Here is a 27,539-nt window from a genome sequence, read left to right as displayed (position 1 = left end):
GAACCACATTGTTTGCAGCCTTGGTGTCATATTTGACCCTGAAATGAACTTTCAACCACACATCCGCAGCATAACTAAAACCGCCTATTTCCACCTCCATAACATCGCCCGTCTCTGCCCTTGCCTCAGCTCATCTGCTGCTGAAACCCTCATCCATGGCTTTATTACCTCTCGACTTTACTATTCTAGTGCACTGCTGGCTGGCCTCCACATCCTACCCTACGTGATCCAAACTCGACTGCCCATATCTTAACTAGCACCAAGTCCCCCTCATGCATCACCAATGTGCTCGCTGACCTACATTGGCTCTCGGTTAAACAACGCCTTGATTTCAAAGTTCTCATCCTTGTTTTCAAATCCCTCCATGGCCTTGCGCCTTCATTATATTGTAAATTCTTTCAGCCCCACAACTCTCAAGAAAAATATATTCCAGTGAGGAGGAAAGGCTGAAAAAGAAAAGATAGCCATCCGTGGCGAAATAAAGGACGGTATCCAATTAAAATCAAGAGCATACAAAGTGGCCAAAACTACTGGGAGGACAGAAGACCGGGAAACTTTTAAAAGCCAGCAAAGAATGACTAAAAAAATGATTAAGAAAGGGAAGATAGACTATGAAAGTAAACTAGCACAAAATATAAAAACAGATAGCAAGAGTTTCTATAGGTATATAAAAAGGAAAAGAGTGATTAAACTAAATGTTGGTCCCTTAGAGGACGAGACCAGGGAATTACTGATGGGGAACCTGGAGATGGCAGAAACTCTCAACAAATATTTTGTATAGTCTTTACGGTAGAGGACAGTAACAATATTCCAACAGTGGATAGTCAAGGGTCTTTTGCGAGGGAGGAACTTAACACAATCACAATCACTAAGGAGGTGGTGGTACTCAGTAAGATAATGGGACTAAAGGCAGAATGAAACATAGAAACAGAAAATAGGTGCAGGAGTAGACCATTCGGCCCTTCGAGCCTGCACCACCATTCAATAAGATCATGGCTGATCATTCACCTCGGTACCCTTTCTCTCCATACCCCTTGATCCCTTTAGCCGTAAGGGCCATATCTAACTCCTCCTTGAATATATCCAATGAACTGGCATCAACATTCTCTGCGGTAGGGAATTCCACAGGTTAACAACTCTCTGAGTGAAGAAGTTTCTCCTCATCTCAGTCCTAAATGGCTTACCCCTTATCCTTAGATTGTGTCCTCTGGTTCTGGACTTCCCCAACATCGGGAACATTCTTCCTGCATCTAACCTGTCCAGTCCCGTCAGAATTTTATATGTTTCTATGAGATCCCCTCTCATCCTTTTAAATTCCAGTGAATAAAGGCCCAGTTGATCCAGTCTCTCCTCATATGTCAGTCCAGCCATGCTGGGAATCAGTGTGGTGAACCTTCGCTGCACTCCCTCAATAGCAAGAACGCCCTTCCTCAGATTAGGAGACCAAAACTGAACACAATATTCCAGGTGAGGCCTCATCAACTGCAGTAAGACCTCCCTGCTCCTATACTCAAATCCGCTAGCTATGAAGGCCAACATACCATTTGCCTTCTTCACTGTCTGCTGTACCTGCATGCCAACTTTCAATGACTGATGTACCGCGACACCCAAGTCTCATTGCACCTCCCCTTTTCCTAATCTGCCGCCATTCAGATAATAATCTGCCTTCATGTTTTTGCCCCCAAAGTGGATAACCTCGCATTTATCCACATTATACTGCAACTGCGATGCGCATTCACCTAACCTGTCCAAATCACTCTGCAGTCTCTTGGCGTTCTCCTCACAGCTTGCACGCCATCCAGTTTCGTGTGTCATCTGAAAACTTGGAGATATTACACTCACTTCCTTCATCCAAATCATTAATGTATATTGTAAATAGCTGGGGTCCCAGCACTGAACCCTGTGGCATCCCACTAATCACTGCCTGCCATTCTGAAAAGGACCCATTTATTCTGACTCCCTGCTTCCTGTCTGCCAACCAGCTCTCTGTCCACCTCAGTACATTACCCCCAATACCATGTGCTTTAATTTTGCACACCAATCTCTTGTATGGAACCTTGTCAAAAGCCTTTTGAAAGCCCAAATACACCACATCCACTGGTTCTCCCTTGTCCACTCTACTAGTTATATCCTCAAAAAATTCCAAAAGATTTGTCAAGCATGATTTCCCTTTCATAAATTCATGTTGACTTGGACCGATCCTGTCACTGCTTTCCAAATGTGCTGTTATTTCATCTTTAATAATTGATTCCAACATTTTCCCCACTACTGAGGTCAGGCTAACTGGTCTATAATTACCAGTTTTCTCTCTTTTTAAAAAGTGGTGTTACATTAGCTACCCTCCAGTCCATAGGAACTGATCCAGAGTCGATAGACTGTTGGAAAATGATCACCAATGCATCCACTATTTCTCGGGCCACTTCCCTAAGTATTCTGCAATGCAGACTATCAGGCCCCGGGGATTTAACAGCCTTCAATCCCATCAATTTCCCAAACACAATTTCCCGCCTAATAAGGATAGCCTTCAGTTCCTCCTTCTCACTAGACCCTTGGTCCCCTAGTACTTCCGGAAGGTTATTTGTGTCTTCCTTTGTGAAGACAGAATCAAAGTATTTGTTCAACTGATCTGCCATTTCTTTGTTCCCATTATAAATTCACCTGAATCTGACTGCAAGGGACCTACGATCGTCTTCACTAATCTTTTTCTCTTCACATATCTATAGAAGCTTTTGCAGTCAGTTTTTATGTTCCCGGCAAGCTTCCTCTCGTACTCTATTTTCCTCCTCTTAATTGAATCCTTTGTCCTCCTCTGTTGAATTCTAAATTTCTCTCAGTCCTTAGATTTGCTGCTTTTTCTGGCCAATTTATATGCCTCTTCCTTGGATTTAACACTATCCTTAATTTCCCTTGTTAGCCACGGTTGAGCCATGTTTTATTTTTACTCCAGACAGGGATGTACAATTGTTGAAGTTCATCCGTGTGATCTCTAAAAGATAAATCCCCTGGACCTAATGGCTTGCATCCTAGGGTCTTAAGAGAAGTAGCGGCAGGGATTGTGGATGCATTGGTTGTAATTTACCAAAATTCTCTGGATTCTGGGCGGTCCCAGCAGATTGGAAAACTGCAAATGTGACGGCCCTATTTAAAAAAGGAGGCAGACAAAAAGCAGGAATCTATAGACCAGTTAAGCCTAACATCTGTGGTTGGGAAAATGTTGGCGTCCATTATTAAAGAAGCAGTAGCAGGACATTTGGAAAAGCAAAATTCGGTGAGGCAGAGCCAGCATGGATTTATGAAGTGGAAATCATGTTTGGCAAATTTGCTGGATTTCTTTGAGGATGTAACGAACAGGGTGGATAAAGGGGAACCAGTAGATGTGGTGTATTTGGACTTCCAGAAGGCATTTGACAAGGTGCCACATTAAAGGTTACTGCACAAGATAAAAGTTCATGGGGTTGGGGGTAATATTTTAGTATGGATAGAGGATTGGCTAACAAAACAGAGAGTCGGGTTAAATGGTTCATTCTCTGGTTGGCAACCAGTAACTAGTGGGGTGGCGCAGGGATCAGTGCTGGGACCCCAACTATTTACAATCTATATTAATGACTTGGAAGAAGGGACTGAGTGTAACATAGCCAAGTTTGCTGACGATACAAAGATGGGGGAAAAAAAGCAATGTGTGAGGAGGACACAAAAAAATCTGCAAAAGGACATAGACAGGCTAAGTGAATGGGCAAAAATTTGGCAGATGGAGTATAATGTTGGAAAGTATGAGGTTTGGCTCTTTGGCAGAAAAAAATCAAAGAGCAAGTTATTATTTAAATGGAGAAAGATTGCAAAGTGCTGCAGTGCAGCGGGACCTGGGGGTACTTGTGCATGAAACACAAAATTATGCAGTACAGCAAGTGATCAGGAAGGCCAATGGAATCTTGGCTTTTATTGCAAAGGGGATGGAGTGTAAAAGCAGGGAAGTCTTGCTACAGCTATATAGGGTATTGGTGAGGCCACACCTGGAATACTGCGTGCAGTTTTGGTTTCCATATTCATGAAAGGATGTACTTGCTTTGGAGATAGTTCAGAGAAGGTTCACTAGGTTGATTCTGGAGATGAGGGGGTTGACTTATGAGGAAAGGTTGAGCAGGTTGGGCCTCTACTCATTGGAATTCAGAAGAATAAGAGGTGATCTTTTAGAAACGTATAAGATTATAAGGGAGCTTGACAAGGTGGATGCAGAGAGGATGTTTCCACTGATGGGGGAGACTAGAACTCGAATAAGGGGCCGCCCATTTAAAACAGATGAGGAGAAATTTCTTCTGAGGGTTGTAAATCTTTGGAATTCGCTGCCTCAGAATTTGATGTATGGTCACTTTTGTGATGTAGGGAAACGCAGCTTGTGCACAGCAAGGTCACAAGCAGCACTGCGATCAATAATCAGATAATCCATTTTAGTAATATTAGCCAGGACAGTGGGAAAATTACCCTGCTCTTCTTTGAATAGTGCCACCTTAGTTTAATGTCGCATCTGAAAGATGTTGCTTCTGGCTATGCAGAGCAACCTAGATTATGTGCTCAATTCCCGGAGTGGGCCTTGAACCCACAATCTTCTGACTCAAATGTGAGAGTACTACCACTGAGCCAAGGTTGACACCAAGGCTAGGAAGCTGTTTAGTGGATTTCTCTTTAAATATCCTTCCTTCTGTATCCATTAAGGTGCTGCATCATTGCTTGATATTCCGAGATAACACTCTAACTTGTTGTATTCTCCACAAGAGCAGCCACCATCAATCCATTCTCCGTGGAATCTATTGGTGTCAAATGTATATTTACTCAGAGGAATAGAGAAGCAGAGGAACTTAAAGGTTCAGAATATAAATCTTTAAAACTGGGGAGACAAATTCATAAAGATGTTTATAAAATTTATTTTAAGCCGCATATCGCCATCTAGGTTTTAAGTATAGCGGAACTATAGCGATACAACTTATTGATTGGACCGTAGTTAGATTATTGTGCCATGATTGGGATGCCTACTTTTGGAAGAATGTCAAGGCCATGGATAGAGTGCGGAAGGATTCATTAAGATGAAATGGGGCTTCGAGGCCTTAGTTATGAGGAGAGACTAGACAAAATGGGGTTCTTATTGGAACAAAGAAGATCTGATGGGGATGATCACTCATTGAGGTTTATGATAAGCTAAGTAGAGAAAAACTATTTTTCCTGGTCAGTGGGTTGGTTACTAGAGAGCTTGAATTTAAAATCATCAAAATAACAAAGGGAGAGGTTAAGAGCAATGTTCCCACAACATTTTTTTGGGGTGCACAGCCATTCAAATGATCATGCTTGTGCGTTTTTTTTGATGATAAAGCCGTTGAGCGGCCTGCGTGGGATTGCTATGCAGATTAACGGAAACATTGGCTAGAATTATTTTTTTACAGTGTGTTCTTAGGACATGGAGTGAACACCCAACAAAATATTGAAAGCTGAATCCATAATAGCTTATAAAAAGGAATTTGACATATTTGAAGAAAAGTTTAAAAGAACACAGGAAAATGTAACTAAATTGGATAGCTCTTTTCGTGAACTAGTACAAGTGTGATGAGCCGATTGATCTCCTATGCTTTGAAATTATATGATTCTATGAAACAACTTAGCATGCATGTTTGAGCTACACTGACAGATATTTCATTTATTGGTAATGATCAACTTATGGGGCCCAAGTTTCGGGCCGCGCCTAGAACAGCGCAGCCCCGACCTGGACGCCCGTTTTTCGCGCCACAAAGTGCGCCTTAAAAAAAACTTCCAGATTCTCCGGCTCCCTGCTGGTCCTCTGTAGCCGGGCGCGGCGCAGCACAAGCTGTAGGGGGCGGGGCCAGTCCCTACGCTGAAAACAGTGCTGGGACCTCTTCACATGCGCGCCCACTGTAGCGCGCATGTGCAGTAGCTCCAGGCGCTCAAAACTGTGTGGGAGGGGCCCGAAGCACGCTGCCCCTAGCCCTGGCCGAATGGCCTCACTGGGGCTGCGTGAATAAGGCTCCCCCCACGGCCAGCTCCTGCTTCCTCCCGACCTGACTCGACTCCCCCCCCCCCCCCCCCCCCCCGACCCGTGCTCCCGACCTTCCCCCCCCCCCCCCCCCCAGACCTGCTCCGACCCGCGGCTCCCGACCCCGACCCGACCCAACGCCACCTACCTGTAAATCTGGTGCTGGGGACAGGCCCTGCCCGAAGTCTTGGGCCCGGCCTGTTAAGCCTCCGCCCCCCCCCCCCCCCAGTTCAGCTGCCCCCCCCTTTTCCTTCCCCCCCTTTTCCCTCCCCCCCCCTTTTCCTTCCCCCCCCCTTTTCCTTCCCCCCCCTTTTCCTTCCCCCCCCTTTTCCTTCCCCCCCCCTTTTCCTTCCCCCCCTTTTCCTTTCCCCCCCCCTTTTCCTTTCCCCCCCCTTTTCCTTCCCCCCCTTTTCCTTCCCCCCCATCTCCTTTCCCACCCCTTCTCCTTTCCACCCCTTCTCCTTTCCCCCTCCCCTTCTCTTCTCCTCCTTCCCCCCCTTCTCCTTTCCCCCCCTTCTCCTTTCCCCCCTTCTCCTTTCCCCCCTTCTCCTTTCCCCCCTTCCCCTTCCCCCCCCTTCTCCTTCCCCCCCCTTCTCCTTCCCCCCCCTTCTCCTTCCCCCCCTTCTCCTTTCCCCCCCTTTCCCCCCCTTTCCCCCCCTTTCCCCTTCCCCCCCTTCCCCTTCCCCCCCTTCCCCTTCCCCCCTTCTCCTTTCCCCCCCCTTCTCCTTTCCCCCCCTTCTCCTTTCTCCCCCCTCTCCTTCCCCCCCCTCTCCTTCCCCCCCCCTCTCCTTCCTCCCCCCCTTCTCCTCCCCCCTTCTCCTTCACCCCCCTTCTCCTTTCCCCCTTCTCCTTCCCCCTTGCCCTTCTCCCCCCCCCTTGCCCTTCTCCCCCCCCCTTGCCCTTCTCCCCCCCCCTTGCCCTTCTCCCCCCCCCTTGCCCTTCTCCCCCCCCTTGCCCTTCTCCCCCCCCTTGCCCTTCTCCCCCCCCCTTGCCCTTCTCCCCCCCCCTTGCCCTTCTCCCCCCCCCCTTGCCCTTCTCCCCCCCCCTTGCCCTTCTCCCCCCCCCTTGCCCTTCTCCCCCCCCCTTGCCCTTCTCCCCCCCCCTTGCCCTTCTCCCCCCCCTTGCCCTTCTCCCCCCCCCTTGCCCTTCTCCCCCCCCCTTGCCCTTCTCCCCCCCCCTTGCCCTTCTCCCCCCCTTGCCCTTCTCCCCCCCTTGCCCTTCTCCCCCCCTTGCCCTTCTCCCCCCTTGCCCTTCTCCCCCCCTTGCCCTTCTCCCCCCCCTTGCCCTTCTCCCCCCCCTTGCCCTTCTCCCCCCCCCTTGCCCTTCTCCCCCCCCCTTGCCCTTCTCCCCCCCCCTTGCCCTTCTCCCCCCCCTTGCCCTTCTCCCCCCCCTTGCCCTTCTCCCCCCCCTTGCCCTTCTCCCCCCCCCTTGCCCTTCTCCCCCCCCCTTGCCCTTCTCCCCCCCCCTTGCCCTTCTCCCCCCCCCTTGCCCTTCTCCCCCCCCCCTTGCCCTTCTCCCCCCCCCTTGCCCTTCTCCCCCCCCCTTGCCCTTCTCCCCCCCCCTTGCCCTTCTCCCCCCCCCTTGCCCTTCTCCCCCCCCCCTTGCCCTTCTCCCCCCCCCCTTGCCCTTCTCCCCCCCCCCTTGCCCTTCTCCCCCCCCCCTTGCCCTTCTCCCCCCCCCCTTGCCCTTCTCCCCCCCCCCCTTGCCCTTCTCCCCCCCCCCCTTGCCCTTCTCCCCCCCCCCCCTTGCCCTTCTCCCCCCCCCCCCCCTTGCCCTTCTCCCCCCCTTGCCCTTCTCCCCCCCCTTGCCCTTCTCCCCCCCCCTTGCCCTTCTCCCCCCCCTTGCCCTTCTCCCCCCCCTTGCCCTTCTCCCCCCCCTTGCCCTTCTCCCCCCCCTTGCCCTTCTCCCCCCCTTGCCCTTCTCCCCCCCTTGCCCTTCTCCCCCCCTTGCCCTTCTCCCCCCCTTGCCCTTCTCCCCCCCTTGCCCTTCTCCCCCCCTTGCCCTTCTCCCCCCCTTGCCCTTCTCCCCCCCTTGCCCTTCTCCCCCCCTTGCCCTTCTCCCCCCCTTGCCCTTCTCCCCCCCTTCCCCTTCTCCCCCCCTTCCCCTTCTCCCCCCCCCTTCACCTTCTCCCCCCCCCCTTCACCTTCTCCCCCCCCCTTCACCTTCTCCCCCCCCCCCTTCACCTTCCCCCCCCCCCCTTCACCTTCTCCCCCCCCCTTCACCTTCTCCCCCCCCTTCACCTTCTCCCCCCCCCTTCACCTTCTCCCCCCCTTCACCTTCTCCCCCCCCTTCACCTTCTCCCCCCCCTTCACCTTCTCCCCCCCCCCTTCACCTTCTCCCCCCCTTCACCTTCTCCCCCCCCCCTTCACCTTCTCCCCCCCCTTCACCTTCTCCCCCCCCCCTTCACCTTCTCCCCCCCCTTCACCTTCTCCCCCCCCTTCACCTTCTCCCCCCCCTTCACCTTCTCCCCCCCCTTCACCTTCTCCCCCCCCTTCACCTTCTCCCCCCCCTTCACCTTCTCCCCCCCCTTCACCTTCTCCCCCCCCTTCACCTTCTCCCCCCCTTCACCTTCTCCCCCCCCTTCACCTTCTCCCCCCCCTTCACCTTCTCCCCCCCCTTCACCTTCTCCCCCCCCTTCACCTTCTCCCCCCCCTTCACCTTCTCCCCCCCCTTCACCTTCTCCCCCCCCTTCACCTCTTCCCCTTCTCACCTCTTCCCCTTCTCTCTTTCCCTTCCCCTTCTCTCTCCCCCCCTTCTCCCCCTTCCCCTTCTCTCCCCCCCTTTCCCTTCTCTCTCCCCCCCCTTCTCCCCCCCTTCCCCTTCTCTCTCCCCCCCTTCCCCTTCTCCCCCCCCTCCCCATCCAACCCCCTCCCACTTCTCCCCCTTCCCTCCCTCCCCCTCTGCCTCCCTCCCCCCCCCCCACCTCCTCCCCCTCCCCTCGCTGTCAGAAACACAGAGTGAGAGACAGACAGACAGAGAGATAGAGACACTGACAGAGACACTCTGGGGGGGGCATCCCAGCACGCTGTTGGAGGGCTCCCGGTGCTGCAGTCGGTAAGTAGAAAATGTTTTATTGATTTTTTAAAAAATTATTTCTTATTTTTTTTGATTGATTTTATTGATGTTTTTATCATTTATTATTGATGATGGCTCTTTATTTGTAAAACTGAAGTGTTTAATGTTTGTAAACTTCCCTTTAAACCCCCCCCCCCCCCCATTCCCTATGCCTGATTTGTAACCTACGCCTGATTTTCTAAAGTGTAGACAAGGTTTTTTTCCAGCGTACAAAAATTTTCACTTACTCCATTCTAAGTTAGTTTGGAGTAAATTTTCACTGCCGAAACTTTGAAAACAGGCGTAAGTGGCCGGACATGCCCCCTTTTGAAAAAAAAATTCTGTTCCAAAGTGAAACTGTTCTAACTGACTAGAACTGGAGCAAACTAAATGCCGAGAATTTGAATTTCTACAGCAGTTGCTCCAAAAAATCAGGAGCAACTGAGGCCGAAACTTGGGCCCATGGAAGGAGCTACAACCACTAACTATCAGGCTTAAAGTGGTAATTTATGGAGTTAATTCAAAACCAGGAATTTTGGACAATATAACACAAAACTTAGAAATGTAGTAAACGATGAGGAGGATATTAGCAGACTTCAGGAGGATATAGAGATTGGTGAAATGGGTAGACACATGGCAGATGAAATTTAATGCAGAGCTGTCTCAAGTGAGACATTTTGGAAGGAAGAATGGGAAGAAACAATATAAACTGGTACAATTTTCATGGGAGTGCATGAACAGGAAGGTCTCTAGGTTCACATACAAAATCTTTCAAGATGGTAGAACAAGTTGATAAGGCTGCTAAAAAGCATTCAGGGTCTTTGGCTTTATAAGTAGAGGCGTAGAGCACACCTGTGAACTCGTCCCTTTTTGGTGGAAGCAAGTCATCCTCGATACGAGGGACCGCCTAAGAAGAAGAGTACAAAAATAAGCAAATTATAAATCACTGGTGAGGCCTCAGCTGGAGTATTGTGTCCGGTTTTGGGCATCACACTTCTGGAAGGATGTCAAGGCCTTGGAGAGACGCAGAGGAAATTTAGCAGAATGGTACCAGAGATGAGGGACTTCTGCTATGTGGAGAGACTGGAGAATCTGTCCTTGGAACAGAGAAGATTATAGGGAGATTTAGTGTTAAAAATTATGCTGGGTTTTGATGGAGTAGATTAGGAGAAACTTTCCTCTGGCAAGGTGGTTGATAACCACAAGACATGGATCTAACGGGTAGAAGAGCCAAAGCGAAGATGAGCATTTTTTTTTTACGCATCAGGTTATGATGATCTGGAATGCAGTAATTGAAAGGGTAGTGGCAGCAGATTCAATAGCAACTTTTAGAAGGAAATTGGATGTATACTTGAGGACACACAAAATCTGCAAAGGGACATAGACAGGCTAAGTGAGTTGGCAAACATTTGGCAGATGGAGTATAATGCTGGAGAGTGTGAAGTTATGCAGAAAAAAAATCAGAGCAAGTTATTACTTAAATGGAGAAAAATTGCTAAGTGCAGCAGTATATCGGGACCTGGGGGTACTTGTGCATGAAACACAAAAGGATAGCAAGTGATCAGGAAGGCCAGTGCAATTTTGGCCTTTATTGCAAAGGGGATTAAAGCAAGGAAGTCTTCTTACGGTTATACGGTGTATTGGAGAGATCATATCTGGAATACTGCGTACAGTTTTGGTTTCCATATTTAAGAAAGGATATTCTTGCTTTGGCGGCATTTCAGAGAAGGTTCACTAGGTTGATTCCTGAGATGAAGGGGTTGACTTATGAAGAAAGGTTGAGCAAGTTTGGCCTATACTCATTGGAGTTTAGAAGAGTGAGAGGTGAGCTTATTGAACCATAAGATACTGAGCGGGCTTGACAAAGTAGATGCAGAGAGGATGTTTCCGCTTGTGAGGAATCTAGAACTAGTGGGCATAGTTTAAGAATAAGTGGTCACCCATTTAGAATGGAGATGAAGAGGAATTTCTTCTGAATGTCGTAAATTTGTGGAATTCTCTGCCCCAGAGAGCTGTGGATGCTGGATCATTGAATATATTTAAGGTGGAGAGGGACAGATTTTTGAACGATAAGAGAGTCAAGCGTCATGGAGAGCGGGCAGGGAAGTGGAGCTGAGCCCATGATCAGATCAGCCATGATCTTATTAAATGGCGGAGCAAGCTCGAGAGGCCAAATGGCCTACTCCTGCTCCTATTATGTTTATTTCCTGGTTTCTGTCGTACTTTTCTTGAATAATAGATACATATCCAATTTTCAATCTAAAGGGACAGTTCCTGAATCAAGAGAGCTTTGAAAGATTATGGCTAAAGCATCACTAATTTTCTCACCTACTTCCTTTTTAAACCTTGGCGGGGGGGCGGAGAAACCATCAGGTCCTGGGGATATGTCAGTCTTTAGCGACATTATTTTTCTCATACTATTTTCTTGCTTAAGTTAACTTTAGTGACTACATTGGAGTAAGTTAGAATAAAAAATGTAAAGTGTAGCTCTTGCCAGGATAAGCTAAGACTGATGGAAGTGAGTAGTTGCTCAGCCTGAAGAATGTGGAGAATTTGCGTGTTGATTATTGCAGCTGGGATTTTTTGGGGCATTTGTCTAGACAGCCTTGGATTTGCTTCTGACTACCTGTGGGAGTGTGAAACCACTGGGAGATTTTGACCCCATACGCCATGGACAGTGAGTGAGGGCTTCTTGGAAATAGGTCTGTCATTACTTATGCAGTTATTATGGAGGAAATAGGAAAGGGAAGAGCAAGAAAGAATGGAGAAAATGTGACTGAGGCAGAATTAAGGTGGATGACCCCACCAGATATTACTCTTTCCCACCCCCCACCCCCAAGAAAATTCAGGCAACACAGATCCTATGAAGACCTTAAATGAAGAGATCTGTATTTGAAGAGTATGCTTCATCACTAGCTCGGGGTACGGTAGTGCTGTTATTAGGTAACTGGACTAGTAATCCAAAGGCTTGGACTAATAATCTGAAGAATGAGAGTTCAAATTCCCATCTTGGAAGTTAGAGAATTTGAATTCAGTTTAAAAATCCTAGAAATAAAAATTTGTTATTTGTAAAAGTGATCGTGAACTAGCTGATTGTTACAAAAACTTAATTGGTTTACCAATGTTCTTTAGGAAAGGAAACCTGTTCACCTTATCTGATCTGGGCTATATGTGACTCCAGTCCCACACCAATGTGGTTGACGCTTGACTGTTCTCTGAAGTTGCAAATCCTGTAACCTAATCGCATTGTGGGAGCATCTACGCCACATGGACTGCAGCAGTTCAAGATGGAGAGGGGGTTGGCACTCCATGCCAGTGGTAGCTCTCTCCACATGGCACAAGATACTTTTCTTGATAGCTTCCTTCCATTTCGACCCTGCGTTTGTCACTCTTCTACTTGGTCATCTCTAGAAATGTTTGGAGATCAGCCTCACTGAAATTGTGAGCTCTTTTTGATTTCCTTCTTGTCCCTTTTTTGGCTACCAGATACTCCAGCGGAAAACACTCTTGAAAATTTAAGCAAAATTTCGTGCCATCCAGTGCAGCTACCTGACGGTGAGCTCAGTGATCTAAACACTTTCCTACTTACTTTCTGCTCCCCCAATGTGCTTCTGCAATCTTCAGCTAGACTTGCTGAATTGTAATTTCAAAATAATCCCAGACACATTGCTCATGTTTTAGATAGCATTTGCTCAGGATATCCTCCAAGCACTATTTAAATGAGCTGACCGACAAAAGCCTGGAAGATTTAGCTCTGCAGAGCATCAACAGACGCAATTTGCGGAATGGAATTGAAGGGCCTTTGTTTTACAATACATAGGTGGTAAATAAAGACCTCTTCTACTTGAAGGGCATTTTGTCATGTTTATTTCTTCTTGTAATAATAGCTATTGAAATAATTTTACACTTTGGAAAAAAAACCTAATAGTAGCTCGTGTCCATTTCACTTACTGGGTGTCTCACTGAATTGCAACTAGCATTTGATGAAACATGAATTGTAATTGGATTAACAAATAAATTGTTAATCTTCCAATATAGCTGCTGTAATACTAGAGAAATGTGTTTATCACACTTGATAATCCTGTGATGCCCCCAAGTGGTGGAAATGTTTCTATAGTTTAATTGCACCTTCCTCGTCCCCTTAGCAGTAACTGATGTAAAAAAGATGTCTTATCATTATTCCAAGGCAAATAAAACTCCCCTTCTTTCTCTTTCCACTTCTCCCATTTTTCCTCCTCTTCCTTTACCCTGACTTGGCCTTGAACCCGACCCTTATTCCCACCCCCGAACTCCCCGTTTCTTTTCCCTAGGCCTGGACACTCGCTTCCCCCTCACCCCTTTCCCTCTCTGCATGGCCTCTAAACTGACTCCCTTCTCTTTCTCCACCCCCCCCCCCCCTCCCTTTTTCGTCTCTTCCATTTTCCCACTTTTGTTGACCCCTGGTCACATTGTCTTCACACCATTGCCATTGGGGAAGCGCGAGAGAGATTGAAGGAGAGGGGGAAAGAAAGAGAGAGAGATTGGAGCTGAAGGGAAGAGAGTGAGAGTGCATGAAGGGGGAAGAGAAATTGAGAGGGGATGGAAAGGAGAAATGTTAGGATAGGGTAACCAGATTTCCTAAACCGAATCTGGGGGCACATAGTGTGGGAGCACAGCAAAGTAGCCAAGACACATTTTAAGAAAACCGGCATGATGACTTTGTTGCTTCTGCTAGTGGAATACGCCATTTTCATTTTACACTGAATCTTGAATCTTGCGTGTGTTGTGGCAAAAGTGCTGTACCATCTACATGCTCATCTCCGAATATCTGAACTTTTAATTTCTGAATTTTAAATCTGTACCAAACAGGCTGAGATTTTCCACACAAGGTGTGAAACACCCTCTGTCTCGGAAGGTTTCAGAAACCTCTTCCCAGTGGGAGAATTTAGAGCTTACCTTATTCATTTAAAAAATAAACACAATGCACCATTCTGATCTCTGAGGTAAAGTAATTCCACTCACCCACCATCTCTCTCTCTGTGCTTTCAGCTTCTCCCGTGCATTTTAAAGCATTCCGCCTTTCGGCCGGTCACTACAACAGGTGACTGAATCCCTAGAATGCAGTGCGGTCTGAGCTATCGATGGGGCCTTTTCTCCGCCACGCTGTATTGTGGGAAGGCCGGGCCACCATCGTCTCCTCCGTTCAACCGGCTCCTGGAATCCGTTCCTGAGTACAAACTGGGCCGGAATGGGCTGAGAATCCCCCCCAGGATTTCTGTACATTCGCGTTTTTAAAAAAAACAAGACTCTCTACGGGGATGAGTTGTTTGAACCGGGAGCTCTTCTGGGGACATTGTTTGCCTAGGGACACAGTACCTAATCTGGGGACTGTCCCTGGTAAATGCGGACGTATGGTCGGCCTATGTTAGGGACAAAAGAGTGGGAGATGTGACTAGGACATGGAAACAGAATGATGAAGACATAAACATCAGGTAAGGAGAGGACTCGCCATGGGTGATATATTTTTATAGATGGAGTATATTAGACATTAAATGCTATATTCAAATTATGTGAAATACTAGGGCTGCTCCTGAATTCACACACCCAGTGGAAAGTCACATTAGCATAGAGTACAGCTCATTGACTTGGGTTCCATAGTTGTAGGCCTATCTCAGACCTGTGTCTGCCTTCCCCACTGAGCGGAGTATTGTTTACACTTCTGGGCATCGCACTTTAGGAAGGATGTCAAGGCCTTGGGGGTGTGTGCAGAGGAGATTTACAAGAATAGTACCAAGGATTCGGAACTTCAGTTACGTAGAGAGACTAGAACAGCTGGGGTTGTTCACCTTGGAGCAGAGCAGGTTAAGAGGAGATTTAATAGTGGTTTTCAAAATCATGAAGGGTTTTTATAGAGTAAATAAGGAGAAACTATTTCCAGTGGCAGAAGGGTCGGTAACCAGAGGACATCGATTTAAGATAATTGACAGAAGAGCCAGAGGCGTAATGAGGAAACATTTTTTACACAGCGAGTTATTGTAATCTGGAATGCACTCCTTGAAAGGGTGGTGGAAGCAGATTCAATAATGTTCAAAAGAGAATTGGATAAATAGTTGAATGGGAAAGATTTGCAGGACTATGAGGGAAGGGCTGTGGTGTGGGACTAATTTGAATAACGCTTTCAAAATTCATTCTGTGATTCTATGATTTAGGATTTGGGGAAACAAAATTAAAATTTACTAGTATCACCAAATTTGATACATTTCGATATAGGACTGGGAAAGGCTACAGAAGAATATATATTGGGCAGGTAGGTGCTAGATGCTGTTCAATGTAGAACATTCAAAGTGATATATTTTGCAAGTAAGTATAGGGAACGGAGATATACCTTGAATGGTAACATTTCAAATGGTGTAGAGGTGTGTAGACACATGGGTCATTATAAGTGGCAGCACTCTCCAGTAAGGCCAATAAAAGGCAAATGGAACCTTTAATTTTGTATGTGCAGACACAGAATGCAAAAACAAGGTGATGATGTTGAACTTGTACAAGATCTTACTTAGGACAGAGTTGGATTATTCTTTGCAGTTTTGAACATCCCATTATATAAAGGATATAAAAGTATTTGAAAGGTGCAGTGCAAATTCACAGATTGTGATTATGATGAGAAACTTGAGAAGTTTAAGAATCGCCTGTTGGGCTGCATGTAGACTACGTTTTCCTGAATGCAACCATGGCCAGCTGCCTCAGGGTAACACAGTATTGCAGAGGGGTCTTCAAACTAGCATTAGGCCCCTTATTATTGTATGTAAAGAACCTATCATCTGTTTCAGGCACGGGTCCTGGACTGCTATTTTTTCGCCTGTACCAATAATAGCACATGGCGCACTTTCGGATCGTAATGATTGTACACTTCCTACCCACCAAATTGGAGCCTTTGGATGCTGTTTAGCATCTGAAAAGCGGGCACTGTATGATTGAATTGCTAGGCCTATATTCTCCCATCGCTAATATTATCCTAAGTGAATAAACATTGTACTTTTCCCATGGCATCGATATCCTTTCTATAAAGAGCTATCTAAAACTTAACACATTATTCCAACTGTGGCCTGAACACTGTCTTGCAAAGATTCATCATCAGCTCTATTGTCGTCTTTACTTGGGGATGGATGCTGGTTTGTACGATTCTAATAGCACTGTCATCAATGGCAGACCTTGTTCTTGGATGTGCATCTCTGGTTGGTGTTTTCTCAATTTTAATTGAAAGCTGTACATAACCCATTTGATTGCCACATGTACACAGGCACCCTGTCTTTTTTTTGTGGCAACAGTTGCAATTTATAGACATGTACGTACCAGCAATCTCCAAATATTCCTAAACTATAGTTCTATTTTTCAGTCATAATAGCGTAAATTAATCATGAATATTGTAAATTGGTAACTGCAATTATATTTTTCTTTCCTCAGATTTGAAGAGGGAAGCCAGTATCTGTCATATGCTGAAACATCCACACATTGTCGAACTACTGGAAACATACAGCTCGGATGGAATGCTTTATATGGTCTTTGAATTGTAAGTGGACTGATTTGTGTTTTCTCTCCTATTTTTGTATGTTCAAATGTCAGCTTAGCTTAGTTGGTAGCACTTTAAGGATTGTGGGTTTAGGACCCACTCTAGACTTAAGCACATAATCTTGTAAAACAAACCAAACTGAGGAGTTGTGTTTTTGCTAGAAGTTCTGTTTTTCAATGAGACAGTAAACCTCAGGCCAGCCTGCCTGTTTTGATGGCCCAAATGGATGTTGTTAATCCCTTGGCATTACTGAAAAAAGAACAGGGAATTCTTCCAGTCTCTTGCTAATGTTCCTCCCTCAATCAAGATCACAGAAAAATAAACATATTAGCATGTCTTTTGCCTCCATGCTTTTTGTGGGATTTTGCAATGTACAAAATGGCTGCCATTTATATTTACAGAGCAGCAGTCACAGGTTCATTATACGTGACGTACTTTGAGCTGTTTTTCAGACATAAGGGGCTGGATTTTTGGCTTTGCCGATTTCGCGGCGAAAATGGAGGCGGTGCTGGAAATTTACCACCCAATTAACGTTGGCGATTAATTGCTCAACTTTCGTCATTTATGCTCTGTGCCAGGGGCGCAGCGCATAGGGAAGTGTTGAACTATTTTCGTGGCTCAAAAACGGGATCCTCACCAACATTAGTGCGGGACCAGGAGCGCTCCGAGAGAGGCCTTGGGAGGGAAAAAAAACATTCAGAAAACATTGCCAACACCCTTACCACACGCATCACTGCAAAAAGATAAAATAAAAACTTTAACTTACCATGTCTGCTGTTTTTCCAACTTACCGGCACCAGCAGGGCTGCGTTTTCCCTGGCGGTCATCGCAGGGCGCGTTTTGCGGTGTATGGGTCGGGTGTTTGTTGAAACTCAGCGGTGTCGCAATGTGAGCTGTTGCACACCTGCGCAGCTCTCCCCGGTGGTGCTTCTAAGCGCAGCTGCTATAACCGAGCCGAGGATCGCGACTGGTCGAAAAACAGCTGATCGCCCCGTTTTGTGGAGGGTCAAAACGCGGCGAAAACTGAGTCACAAACGACCCAAAAATCCAGCCCCAGTGAAGAACTTTATAGTAGATCAGGCTACGGTTCCGGATAACGTTCACCTGAGTGTAATTAAAGAGCTGGAACATGTGATTTGCAAGCCCCTTGCCCTTATCTTTAACAGCTTACTGGAGTCTGGGACTGTTTCCTTGGATTGGAATGATGCTCATGTGGTGCTGATTTTCAAAAAGGATGACATATTAGATCCAGGGACCTACAAGCCCAAAGCCCTGACGTCAATTATGGGTAAGATGCTTGAAGGGATTGTAAGCGATACTCTCTATGATCACCTAGATAGGTAGGATATCATCAGTGACACTCAACAGGGCTTCTGGAAAATGAAATTGCGTCTAAATAATCAATAGAATTTTTTGAGGAAGCTATACGGTTAGTAGACGAGGGCATCCCGTTTGTGAATTTGGACTTCCAAAAAGTCTTTCATAAGGTACTCCACAATAGGGGGTCAAGTTTCGGGCCGTGCCTAGAATGGCGCAGCCCCGACCCGGACACGCTCTTAATTCTCCGGCTGCTTGCTGGTCCCTCGGAGCTCGGCGAGGCGTGCACATAGCAGCGGGGGCGGAGCCACAGAGTCGCGCCGATTCTGCAAGTGGAGGGGGCGGGGCTAAGTTAAATGAGGCAACGTCGTGCCGGCAACCCTGCATGTGCGCGTTGGAGCGCACGCGCAGTAGCCCAGAAACATTGGCACTCGGCCATTTTTAAAGGGACGGCTGCTTGCTGTGTCTTCGGCTGCCGTCAGCCACTGCCGACGCTCCTATCCCGTGGCCGAATGGCCTCAGGTACCCTCGCAGCTCGAAGGCTGCTTGCTGTGTCTTCGGTCACCGACGCCCCTATCCCGTGGCCGAATGGCCTCAGTTACCCTCTCAGCTCGAAGGCTGCTTGCTGTGTCTTCGGTCACCGACGCCCCTATCCCGTGGCCGAATGGCCTCAGTTACCCTCGCAGCTCGAAGGCTGCTTGCTGTGTCTTCGGCTGCCGTCGAGCCACTGACGCCACACCTGTCTCCTACTTGGAAGGAAGGCCTGCTTGAAGCACTGCAGCTTGAAGGCTGCTTGCTGCCATTGTTGTTGGGCTGCCGTCAAGTCACTGACGTTGTCCCTGTCTCCTACATGGAAGGCCTGCTTGAAGCACCGCAGCTTGAAGGCTGCTGCTGCTTCACACAGGTAGGAATATTCAATATTTTGTCTTTGCTTTGTTTATAATTTTTTAGTCAGGGTGGCTCTTTATTTGTATAAGTAAGACTGTTGAATGCTTGTAGAATTTATTACTTCCCTTCCCTCCCCCCCCCCCTTGTTCCCTACGCCTGATTTGTAAAGTGTAGGCAAGGTTTATCTGAGCGTACAAAAATCTACACTTGCTCCATTCTAAGTTAGTTTAGATTAAGTTTTCACTGCCTATACTTTCAAAACAGGCGTAAGTGGCCAGACACGCCCCCTTTTGGAAAAAAAAAATCTGTTCCAAAATGAAACTGTTCTAACTGACTAGAACTGGAGCAAACTAAATGCCGAGAATTGCAATTTCTAAGATACTCCATTCTAAACCAGTTGCTCCAAAAAAATAGGAGCAACTCGGGCCGAAACTTGACCCCATAATTACTATATAAGAGGTATCGGTGGGGAACTGTTACAATGGATTAGGAATTAGCTACATTCATGTAAACAGAATGTGGTGGCTAATGGCTAAAGATTTTCTTGGAGGCTGGTTGCTAGTGGTGTCCTGCAGGATTTGGTCTTGGCACTGTTGCTTGTTATTATTTTCATAAATTATTTGGATGTAGGATAGTTGTTTGCAGATAACACTAAAATTTGTGAGAGTGTCAGGACAATGCAGGAAAAGGAATTTCTATAGGCGGATCTAAATGTGCTGGGGGAATAGACCAATCTCTCTGCAGATGGCCTTTAATTTAGATGAGTGCACTTGGACAGGCTCAGTACCTAGTGTACTTGCATACGACATGACACCAACAACAACTTGTATTTATTTGCAGCTTTAACGTAGTAAAATGTCCCATGGCGCTTCTAGGAGTATTATGAAACAAAAAAAAAATTGACCCCAACCATACAAGGAGAAATTAGGGCAGTTGACCAAAAGCTTGGTCAAAGAGCGTCTTAAAGGAGGGAAGAGAGGTTTAGGCAGGGAATTCCAGAGCTTAGGGCCTCGGTAACAGAAGACACTGCCACCAATGGTTGAGCGATTATAATCAGGGATGCTCAAGAGGACAGAATTAGAGGAGTGCAGATATCTCTGGGTGGCGGGGGTGGGGGGGGGGGGGGGGGGGCGCGCATTGTGGGGCTAAAGGTGATTACAGAGATGGGGAGGGGCGAGGCCAAGGAGGGATTTGCAAACAAGGATGAGAATTTTGAAATCAAGGCGTCGCTTAACTGGGAGCCAATGTAGGTCAGTGAGCACAGGGCTGATGGGTGAGCGGGACTTGGTGCGAGCTAGGACACGTGCAACTGAGTATTGGATCACCTCATGTTTAAGTCGGGTAGAATGTGGGAGGCCAGCCAGGAGTGCGTTAGGATAATCGAATCTAGAGGTAACAAAGGCATGGATGAGGGTTTCAGTAGCAGATGAGGGCGGAGACGAGTGATGTTACAGAGGTGGAAATAGACGGTCTTAGTTATGCTGCAGATATGTGGTCAAGCTCATTTGAGGAATTTACTGACTTAAAATCAGTTGAGAGAGAAAGTGATAATGGAGTAGGATGGCAATATTATATGTCAGACATTCTAAAACTGTCATTAATGTCACTTGAGTATGGCAAGTTGCACAAGGTGAATGTTTTGTGTTCTTTTCTTAAAATGTATCCTTTTGTCTCCTTGTGTTTTATATATTCGCTTAGCCCAACAGGATAACTCTACCAGGGTAATTAAATCGTGTTAGTTTATGGTTAATAGATGTTCATTCTTTCCTGAGATGAAGGGGTTGTCATGTGAAGAAAGGTTGAGCAGGTTGGGCCTATACTCATTGGAGTTTAGAAGACTGAGAGGTGATCTTATTGAAGTGTCTTAAGATTCTGAGGGGGCTTGACAGGGTAGATACATCCCATCGGGGGTGGGGGGGAGGTGGGGCAGAATCTAGAGCTAGGGGGCATAGTGTCAGAATAAGGGGTCGCCCATTTAAAACGGAAATGAGTAATTTCTTCTCTGCAGGTCGTGTGTCTTTGGAATTCTCTACTCCAGAGAACTGTGGAGGCTGGGTCCATCTATCTCCACCTTAATATATTTAAGGTGGAGATAGATGGATTTTTGAGCTTTAATGGAGTCAAGAGTTATGGGGAGAGGGTGGGGAAGTGGAGTTGAGGCCAAGATCAGATCAGCCATGATCTTATTGAATGGCGGAGCAGGCTCGAGGAGTCAGATGGCCTACTTCTGCTCCTGTTTCTTATATTTCTTATGTTCTTATCATAGATGTGTGGTTAATAGCTGTTCAGAACTAATCTTGTTAGTTTATGGTTAATAAATGTTCAACTGAAATATTGTAAACTAAATATAAAGAAGGAAGAATAGAGTTAAACAGAAATTACAACATTGAAAACCGGCTGTTCGACTCAACCAGTCCGTCTTGGTGTTTATCATCCCATGTACTCTCACTTCCTGTATCCATTTATTTTCTTTTCCTTCAACCATCTATCCAACCTATTCTTAAATGTTGATATGGTCTCTGCTTCAATCACTAATTCCACTAGTGCATTCAACAGCCTCACAACCCTCTTACATTTGTTTTTAAATCCTCCATCTCTTACATTTAACCTTTATCACTGGAAATAATCTGTTTCTACCTTTTTTTTAAATGTGAATCTAAAATTTAAGTTTTTACAGATAGGTGATTCCTGATAATCCTCCGAATGACAACTTAATTCTGAAATAGATTAAACCTGGAGCCATAATATAGTTTCAATCAAGTAATTTTCAGCTTAGTGCCATTTCAGATTCTAGAGTTCAATTCTGTATCTGTTGTTTATGTCTATAGTGTAGTAGTCATGTGTTACAATAAGCGACTCACGTCTAATGCACCACCAAGCCTATTTGTCATGTGCCTTAAGGCCAAGTCGTTGTTCTGGCATAAAACGTGTGTTCCTACACTATCGTCATTACGGGTCGTAGACATTTGGCATCTGCCCCTCTCTTTTACCCCCCCTGCCCCCACCCCCAGCCATAGTTTGGCACACCAATCCTCCCCTATATTATTCTCGATAATTGCCTACCTTCATTATGGAGCCATATAGTTCTGACATTGATGTGGTATCCAAGTTTGCTGTTGAAGCATCTACTGGCAATGTCACCAGCTGCTCTTTGTCATCAAGTACCCAGGATAGTGTCTGTACTTTTTCCTCATTATGTAGGCCTTCAGCATTAAATATCCAAGAAGATGGAGGTTCGACTCGAGGGTTGTTTCTCCAAATGCTGCTATTTCTCATGTTTGCTTGATCTGATGTGAAACACCTGCATGAGGACACATCCCAGCCCCCTCCTCTCTACCACACAGATGTGAAACTTAATAAAGGAGGAAAAATACCCAGTGCATTTCCATGGAAGCTCTCCTGTTCTTTCTTTTCTTCCTTTTCATTCCCCTGCCTTTTCCATTAAAAAAAATCACAAATACAATCACAGTGGCAAAGGATAATCCGACTGATCTGGCCTTCTCGCTTATTCAATATTCAACAGTTCATGAGTGAACTGCAGTTATGTTAATAAAACCATATTTAGTCAAAGTCTGATGTTCAGATATCACTTTCCTGCATCAGACTGGATTCTAATGCTTCAAAAGCACAGGTTTTCTTTACTCTTTTTTTTTCTCTCGGCATATCTGACAAGCATGAAAACCCATCACAATGCTTACGAGTCTCCAAAAAATTTTCCTCAGAAATTTACACAGAGATTCTATTCACCTTATGGATTCTATTTACCCCTCCTTTCATAGAGACATGCCTCATTTACCTATCCTCTGAGGACACAGATACAAGTTGGCAAGAGTTAATGGTAGCAGAGACTTCCAAGTATGTCCAGGAATTATGCTGGACTTTAATCAGCTTAAATTGTGCTGCTGACCGACAGAAAACAAATTAATTGTCACTTGGAAAAACATTTTAATAAATGACAGCCAATGTGGATTTGTTAAAGGCAAATCGTGTCTGACAAACTTTGATTGAGCGCTTCAATTAAATAATGGAGACAGTTGATGAAGGTAGTGCAGTTAATATTGGAATGTAAAGATGGGGTTAAGCCCAGCTTCTATTCTCCACTGCTAACCATCTTTTTAAACCCCTCTCCCTAGTCTCCACCCTCACCTCCGACAATAAGTGTGAGGAGCTCATGGACATTTTTGTCTCCAAGATTGAGACAATCCGTTCGGCCGCCTCTGCCTCTTCCCTTCCTTCCCCTAGCCCACCGGGACCAAACTTCCTCTAAGGAAGCCCCCTGCCCTAGCCCTGACCTCACATCTTTCTCCAGTTTCTCTCCGATCTTCCCGCATGACCTTTCTGAGCTCATCCTGTCCATGAGACCCACTTCCTGCTCCCTTGACCCTATTCTCACCAAACTGCTGATCACCCAACTTCCTTTTCTGGCTCCCATGTTAGCTGACATTGTTAACGGTTCGCTCTCCTCAAGTACTGTTGCCCTCTCCCTCAAATCTGGCATCATTATCCCTCGCACAAAAACCAACTCTTAATCCCTCCATCCTTGCAAACTACCGCCCTATCTCCAACCTCCCTTTCCTCTCAAGTCCTTCAGCGTGTTGTCGTCTCCCAAATCCGTGCCCATCCTTCCCGGAATACCATGTTTGAATCCCTCCAATCCGGTTTCCACGCCTGCCACAGTACCGAAACAGTTCTCATCAAAATCACAAATGACATCCTTTGTGATTGTGACAAAGGCAAACTATTCCTCCTCATCCTTCTTGACTTGTCTGCAACCTTTGACACGGTTGACCACTCTATCCTTCTCCAACACCTATCCAGCTGAGTGGGACTGCACTTCCATTCTTATCTATCTAATCATAGCCAGAGAATCACCTGCAAAGGCTTCTCTTCCTGCCCCCGCATCGTTACCTCTGGTGTCCCCCAAGGATCTATCCTTGGCCCCTCCTATTTCTCATCTATATGTTGTCCCTTGGCAACATCATCCAAAAACAGTCACTTTCCACATGTACGCTGATGACACCAAGCTCTACCTCACTCCCACTTCTCTCGACCCCTTCACGGTCTCTAAATTGTCAGACTGCTTGGCCGACATCCAGTTCTGGATGAACAGAAATGTTCTCCAATTGAATATTGGGAAGACAAAGCCATTGTTTTCGGTCTCTGCCACAAACTACATTCCCTAGCCACTGACTCCATCCCTCTTCCCAACTTCTGTCTGAGGCTGAACCAGACTGTTCGCAAGCTTGGTTCCATATTTAACCTGTCGACCAATATCCACAGCATAACTAAGATCTCCTATTTTCACCTCTAACATCGCCCGTCTCTGCCCTTGCCTCAGCTCAACTGCTGCTGAAGCCCTCATCCATGCCTTTGATACCTCTAGACTTGACTATTCCAAAGTTCTCCTGGCTGGCCTCCCACATTCTACACTATGTAAACTAGAGGTGATCCAAAACTCATTACCCCTGTGGTCGCTGACCTACATTGGCTCCCCGGTTAAGCAACACTTTGATTTCAAAATTCTCATCCTTATTTGCAAATCCCTCCATGACCCCGCCCCTCCCTATTTCTGCAATCTCCTCCAGCCCCACAATCCCCAGAGATGTCTGCGCTATTCTAATTCAACCCTCTTGAGCACCCCTGATTAGAACCGCTCAAACACTGGTGGCCGAGCTTTCTGTTGCCTAGGCCGCAAGCTCTGGAACTCCCTGCCTAAACCTCTCCGCCTCTCTACGTCTCTTTCCTCCTTCAAGACGCTCCTTAAAACATACCTCTTTGACCAAGCTTTTGGTCAGCTGCGCTAATTTCTACTTATGTGGCTCGGTGTCAAATTTTTATCTCATAATATTCCTGTGAAGTGCCTTGGGATGTTTCACTACGTTAAAAGCGCTATATAAATACAAGTTGTTGTTGTTGTGTAAATAGACTTTCAGAAGGTGTTTGCTCAAGTGCCACATTATAGACTTGTTAGCAAGATTGAAATCCATGGGATTCAAGGGGCAGTGGTAACACAGAAATTGACTAAGAGACAGAAAGCAGAAAGAACATAAGAACTTAAGAAATAGGAGCAGGAGTAGGCCATTCGGCCCTTCGAGCCTGCTCCACCATTCAATACGATCATGGCTGATCATCTGCCTCAACTGGAATTTTTTGAGGATGTTTCCAGTAAAGTGGACAAGGGAGAACCAGTTGATGTGGTGTATTTGGACTTTCAGAAGGCTTTCGACAAGGTCCCACACAAGAGATTAATGTGCAAAGTTAAAGCGCATGGGATTGGGGTAGTGTGCTGACATGGATTGAGAACTGGTTGGCAGACAGGAAGCAAAGAGTAGGAGTAAATGGGTACTTTTCAGAATGGCAGGCAGTGACTAGTGGGGTACGCAAGCTTCTGTGCTGGGGGCCCCAGCTGTTTACATTGTACATTAATGATTTAGACGAGGGGATTAAATGTAGTATCTCCAAATTTGTGGATGACACTAAGTTGGGTGGCAGTGTGAGCTGCAAGGAGGATGCTATGAGGCTGCAGAGCGACTTGGATAGGTTAGGTGAGTGGGCAAATGCATGGCAGATGAAGTATAATGTGGATAAATGTGAGGTTATCCACTTTGGTGGTAAAAACAGAGAGACAGACTATTATCTGAGTGGTGACATATTAGGAAAAGGGGAGGTACAACGAGACCTGGGTGGCATGGTACATCAGTCATTGAAGGTTGGCATGCAGGTACAGCAGGCGTTTAAGAAAGCAAATGGCATGTTGGCCTTCATAGCGAGGGGATTTGAGTACAGGGGCAGGGAGGTGTTACTACAGTTGTACAGGGCCTTGGTGAGGCCACACCTGGAGTATTTTGTACAGTTTTGGTCTCCTAACTTGAAGGACATTCTTGCTATTGAGGGAGTGCAGTGAAGGTACACCAGACTGATTCCCGGGATGGCGGGATTGACATATCAAGAAAGACTGGATCAACTGGGCTTGTATTCACTGGAGTTCAGAAGAATGCGAGGGAATCTCATAGAAACGTTTAAAATTCTGACGGGTTTAGATAGGTTGGATGCAGGAAGAATGTTCCCAATGTTGGGGAAGTCCAGAACCAGGGGTCACAGTCTAAGGATAAAGGATAAGCCATTTAGGACTGAGATGAGGAGAAACTTCTTCACCCAGAGAGTGGTGAACCTGTGGAATTCTCTACCACAGAAAGTTGTTGAGGCCAATTCACCAAATATATTCTAAAAGGAGTTAGATGTAGTCCTTACTACTAGGGGGATCAAGGGGTATGGCGAGAAAGCAGGAAAGGGGTACTGAAGTTGTATGTTCAGCCATGAACTCATTGAATGGTGGTGCAGGTTCGAAGGACCGAATGGCCTACTCCTGCACCTATTTTCTATGTATCTTTCCATGTAACTCCACTTTCCTTCACTACCCCCATATCCCTTGGTTCTATTAATATCCAAAAATTTAGTGATCTCTGTCTTGTATATGCTCAACAACTGAACCTCTATGAAATTATTATTTAATTAAATTGCTATTTAATAATGAGGGAGATTGAAAACCGGGAACTACAGACTGGTTAGCCTGACATCAGGAGCAGGGTAAATGCTAGAACCTAATATTAAGGGCGTGGTAATAGGGCACTTAGAAAATAATAATAATAGGATTCGGCAGAGTCAACACGGATTTATGAAAGGGGAATCATGTTTGACAAATCTGTTAGAGTTTTTTGAGGTTGTAACTAGCAGAATAGATGAGGGAGAGCCAGTGGATGTGGTATATTTGGATTTTCAGAAGGCATTCAATAAGGTGTCACACAACAGAGTAGTGCTAAGCGGTTGTTTTTGAAACTGGAGGGAAGTATGCAGTGGAGTCCCCCTGGGGTCGGTATTAGGACCATTGCTCTTTTTGATATGTATCAATGCCCTGGACTTGGGTATAAGGGACATCATTTCAAAGTTTGCAATTGACACAAAGCTTGGAAATGTAGTAAGCAGTTAGGAGGATAATAGACTTCAGGAGGACATAGACTGGTGCAATGGGCAGACAAATGGCAGATGAAATTTAATGCAGAGAAGTGTGAAGTGATGCCTTTTGGAAGGAAAAATGAGAAGCGGTAATATAAATTAAAAGGTACAATTTTAAAGGGGATGGAGGAACAGAGAGAAATAGGGATTTACAAACACACATCTTTGAAGGTGGCAAGACAAGTTAATAAGTCTATTTAAAAAAGCATATGGCATCCATATAAATCACTAGTTAGGCTTCAGCTATAGTATTCTGTCTGTCCAATTCTGGGCACCACACTTTAGGAAGGATGTCATGGTCTTGGAAGAGGGTGCATAGAAGATTTACCAGAATAGTATCAGAGATTAGGAACTTCAGTAATGTGGAAAGACTAGAGAAGCTGTTTTAGATCAGTGAAATAAAAGGGGAGATTTAGTAGAGGTGTTCAAAATTATGCATTGTTTTGATATAGCAGATAGGGATAAACTGTTTCACTGACCGGAGATTTGGTAACCAGAAGACACAGATATTCGATAATGTGCAAAAAATCCAGCGGGGAAATGACAATTTGTTTTAAGCAGCTAGCTATGATCTGGAATGCACTACTTGAAAAGAAGCAGATTCAATAATAACTTTCAAAAGGGAATTTGATATATACTTAATGAGATACTTTTAATGCAATGGGGAAAGTGCAGGGGTGT

At 46.0% G+C, this 27,539-nt stretch overlaps 1 protein-coding gene across 1 annotated transcript in view; it reads left to right on the top strand.

Annotated features, from left to right (window-relative positions):
• Nucleotides 1-27,539, top strand: part of caska (calcium/calmodulin-dependent serine protein kinase a) — a 600,725-nt gene that overhangs the window by 169,290 nt on the left and 403,896 nt on the right. Inside the window, exon 3 of the mRNA XM_070892703.1 lies at nt 16,535-16,640. Within this exon, the coding sequence (XP_070748804.1) occupies nt 16,535-16,640 (106 nt within the window). The remainder of the gene's footprint in view (nt 1-16,534; nt 16,641-27,539) is intronic.

The sequence above is a fragment of the Pristiophorus japonicus genome, chromosome 11, assembly GCF_044704955.1.
Source record: "Pristiophorus japonicus isolate sPriJap1 chromosome 11, sPriJap1.hap1, whole genome shotgun sequence".
Classification (NCBI taxonomy): domain Eukaryota; kingdom Metazoa; phylum Chordata; class Chondrichthyes; family Pristiophoridae; genus Pristiophorus; species Pristiophorus japonicus.
Note: the sequence above shows the minus strand (reverse complement) of the source record. Positions and strands in the feature narration are given on the sequence as shown.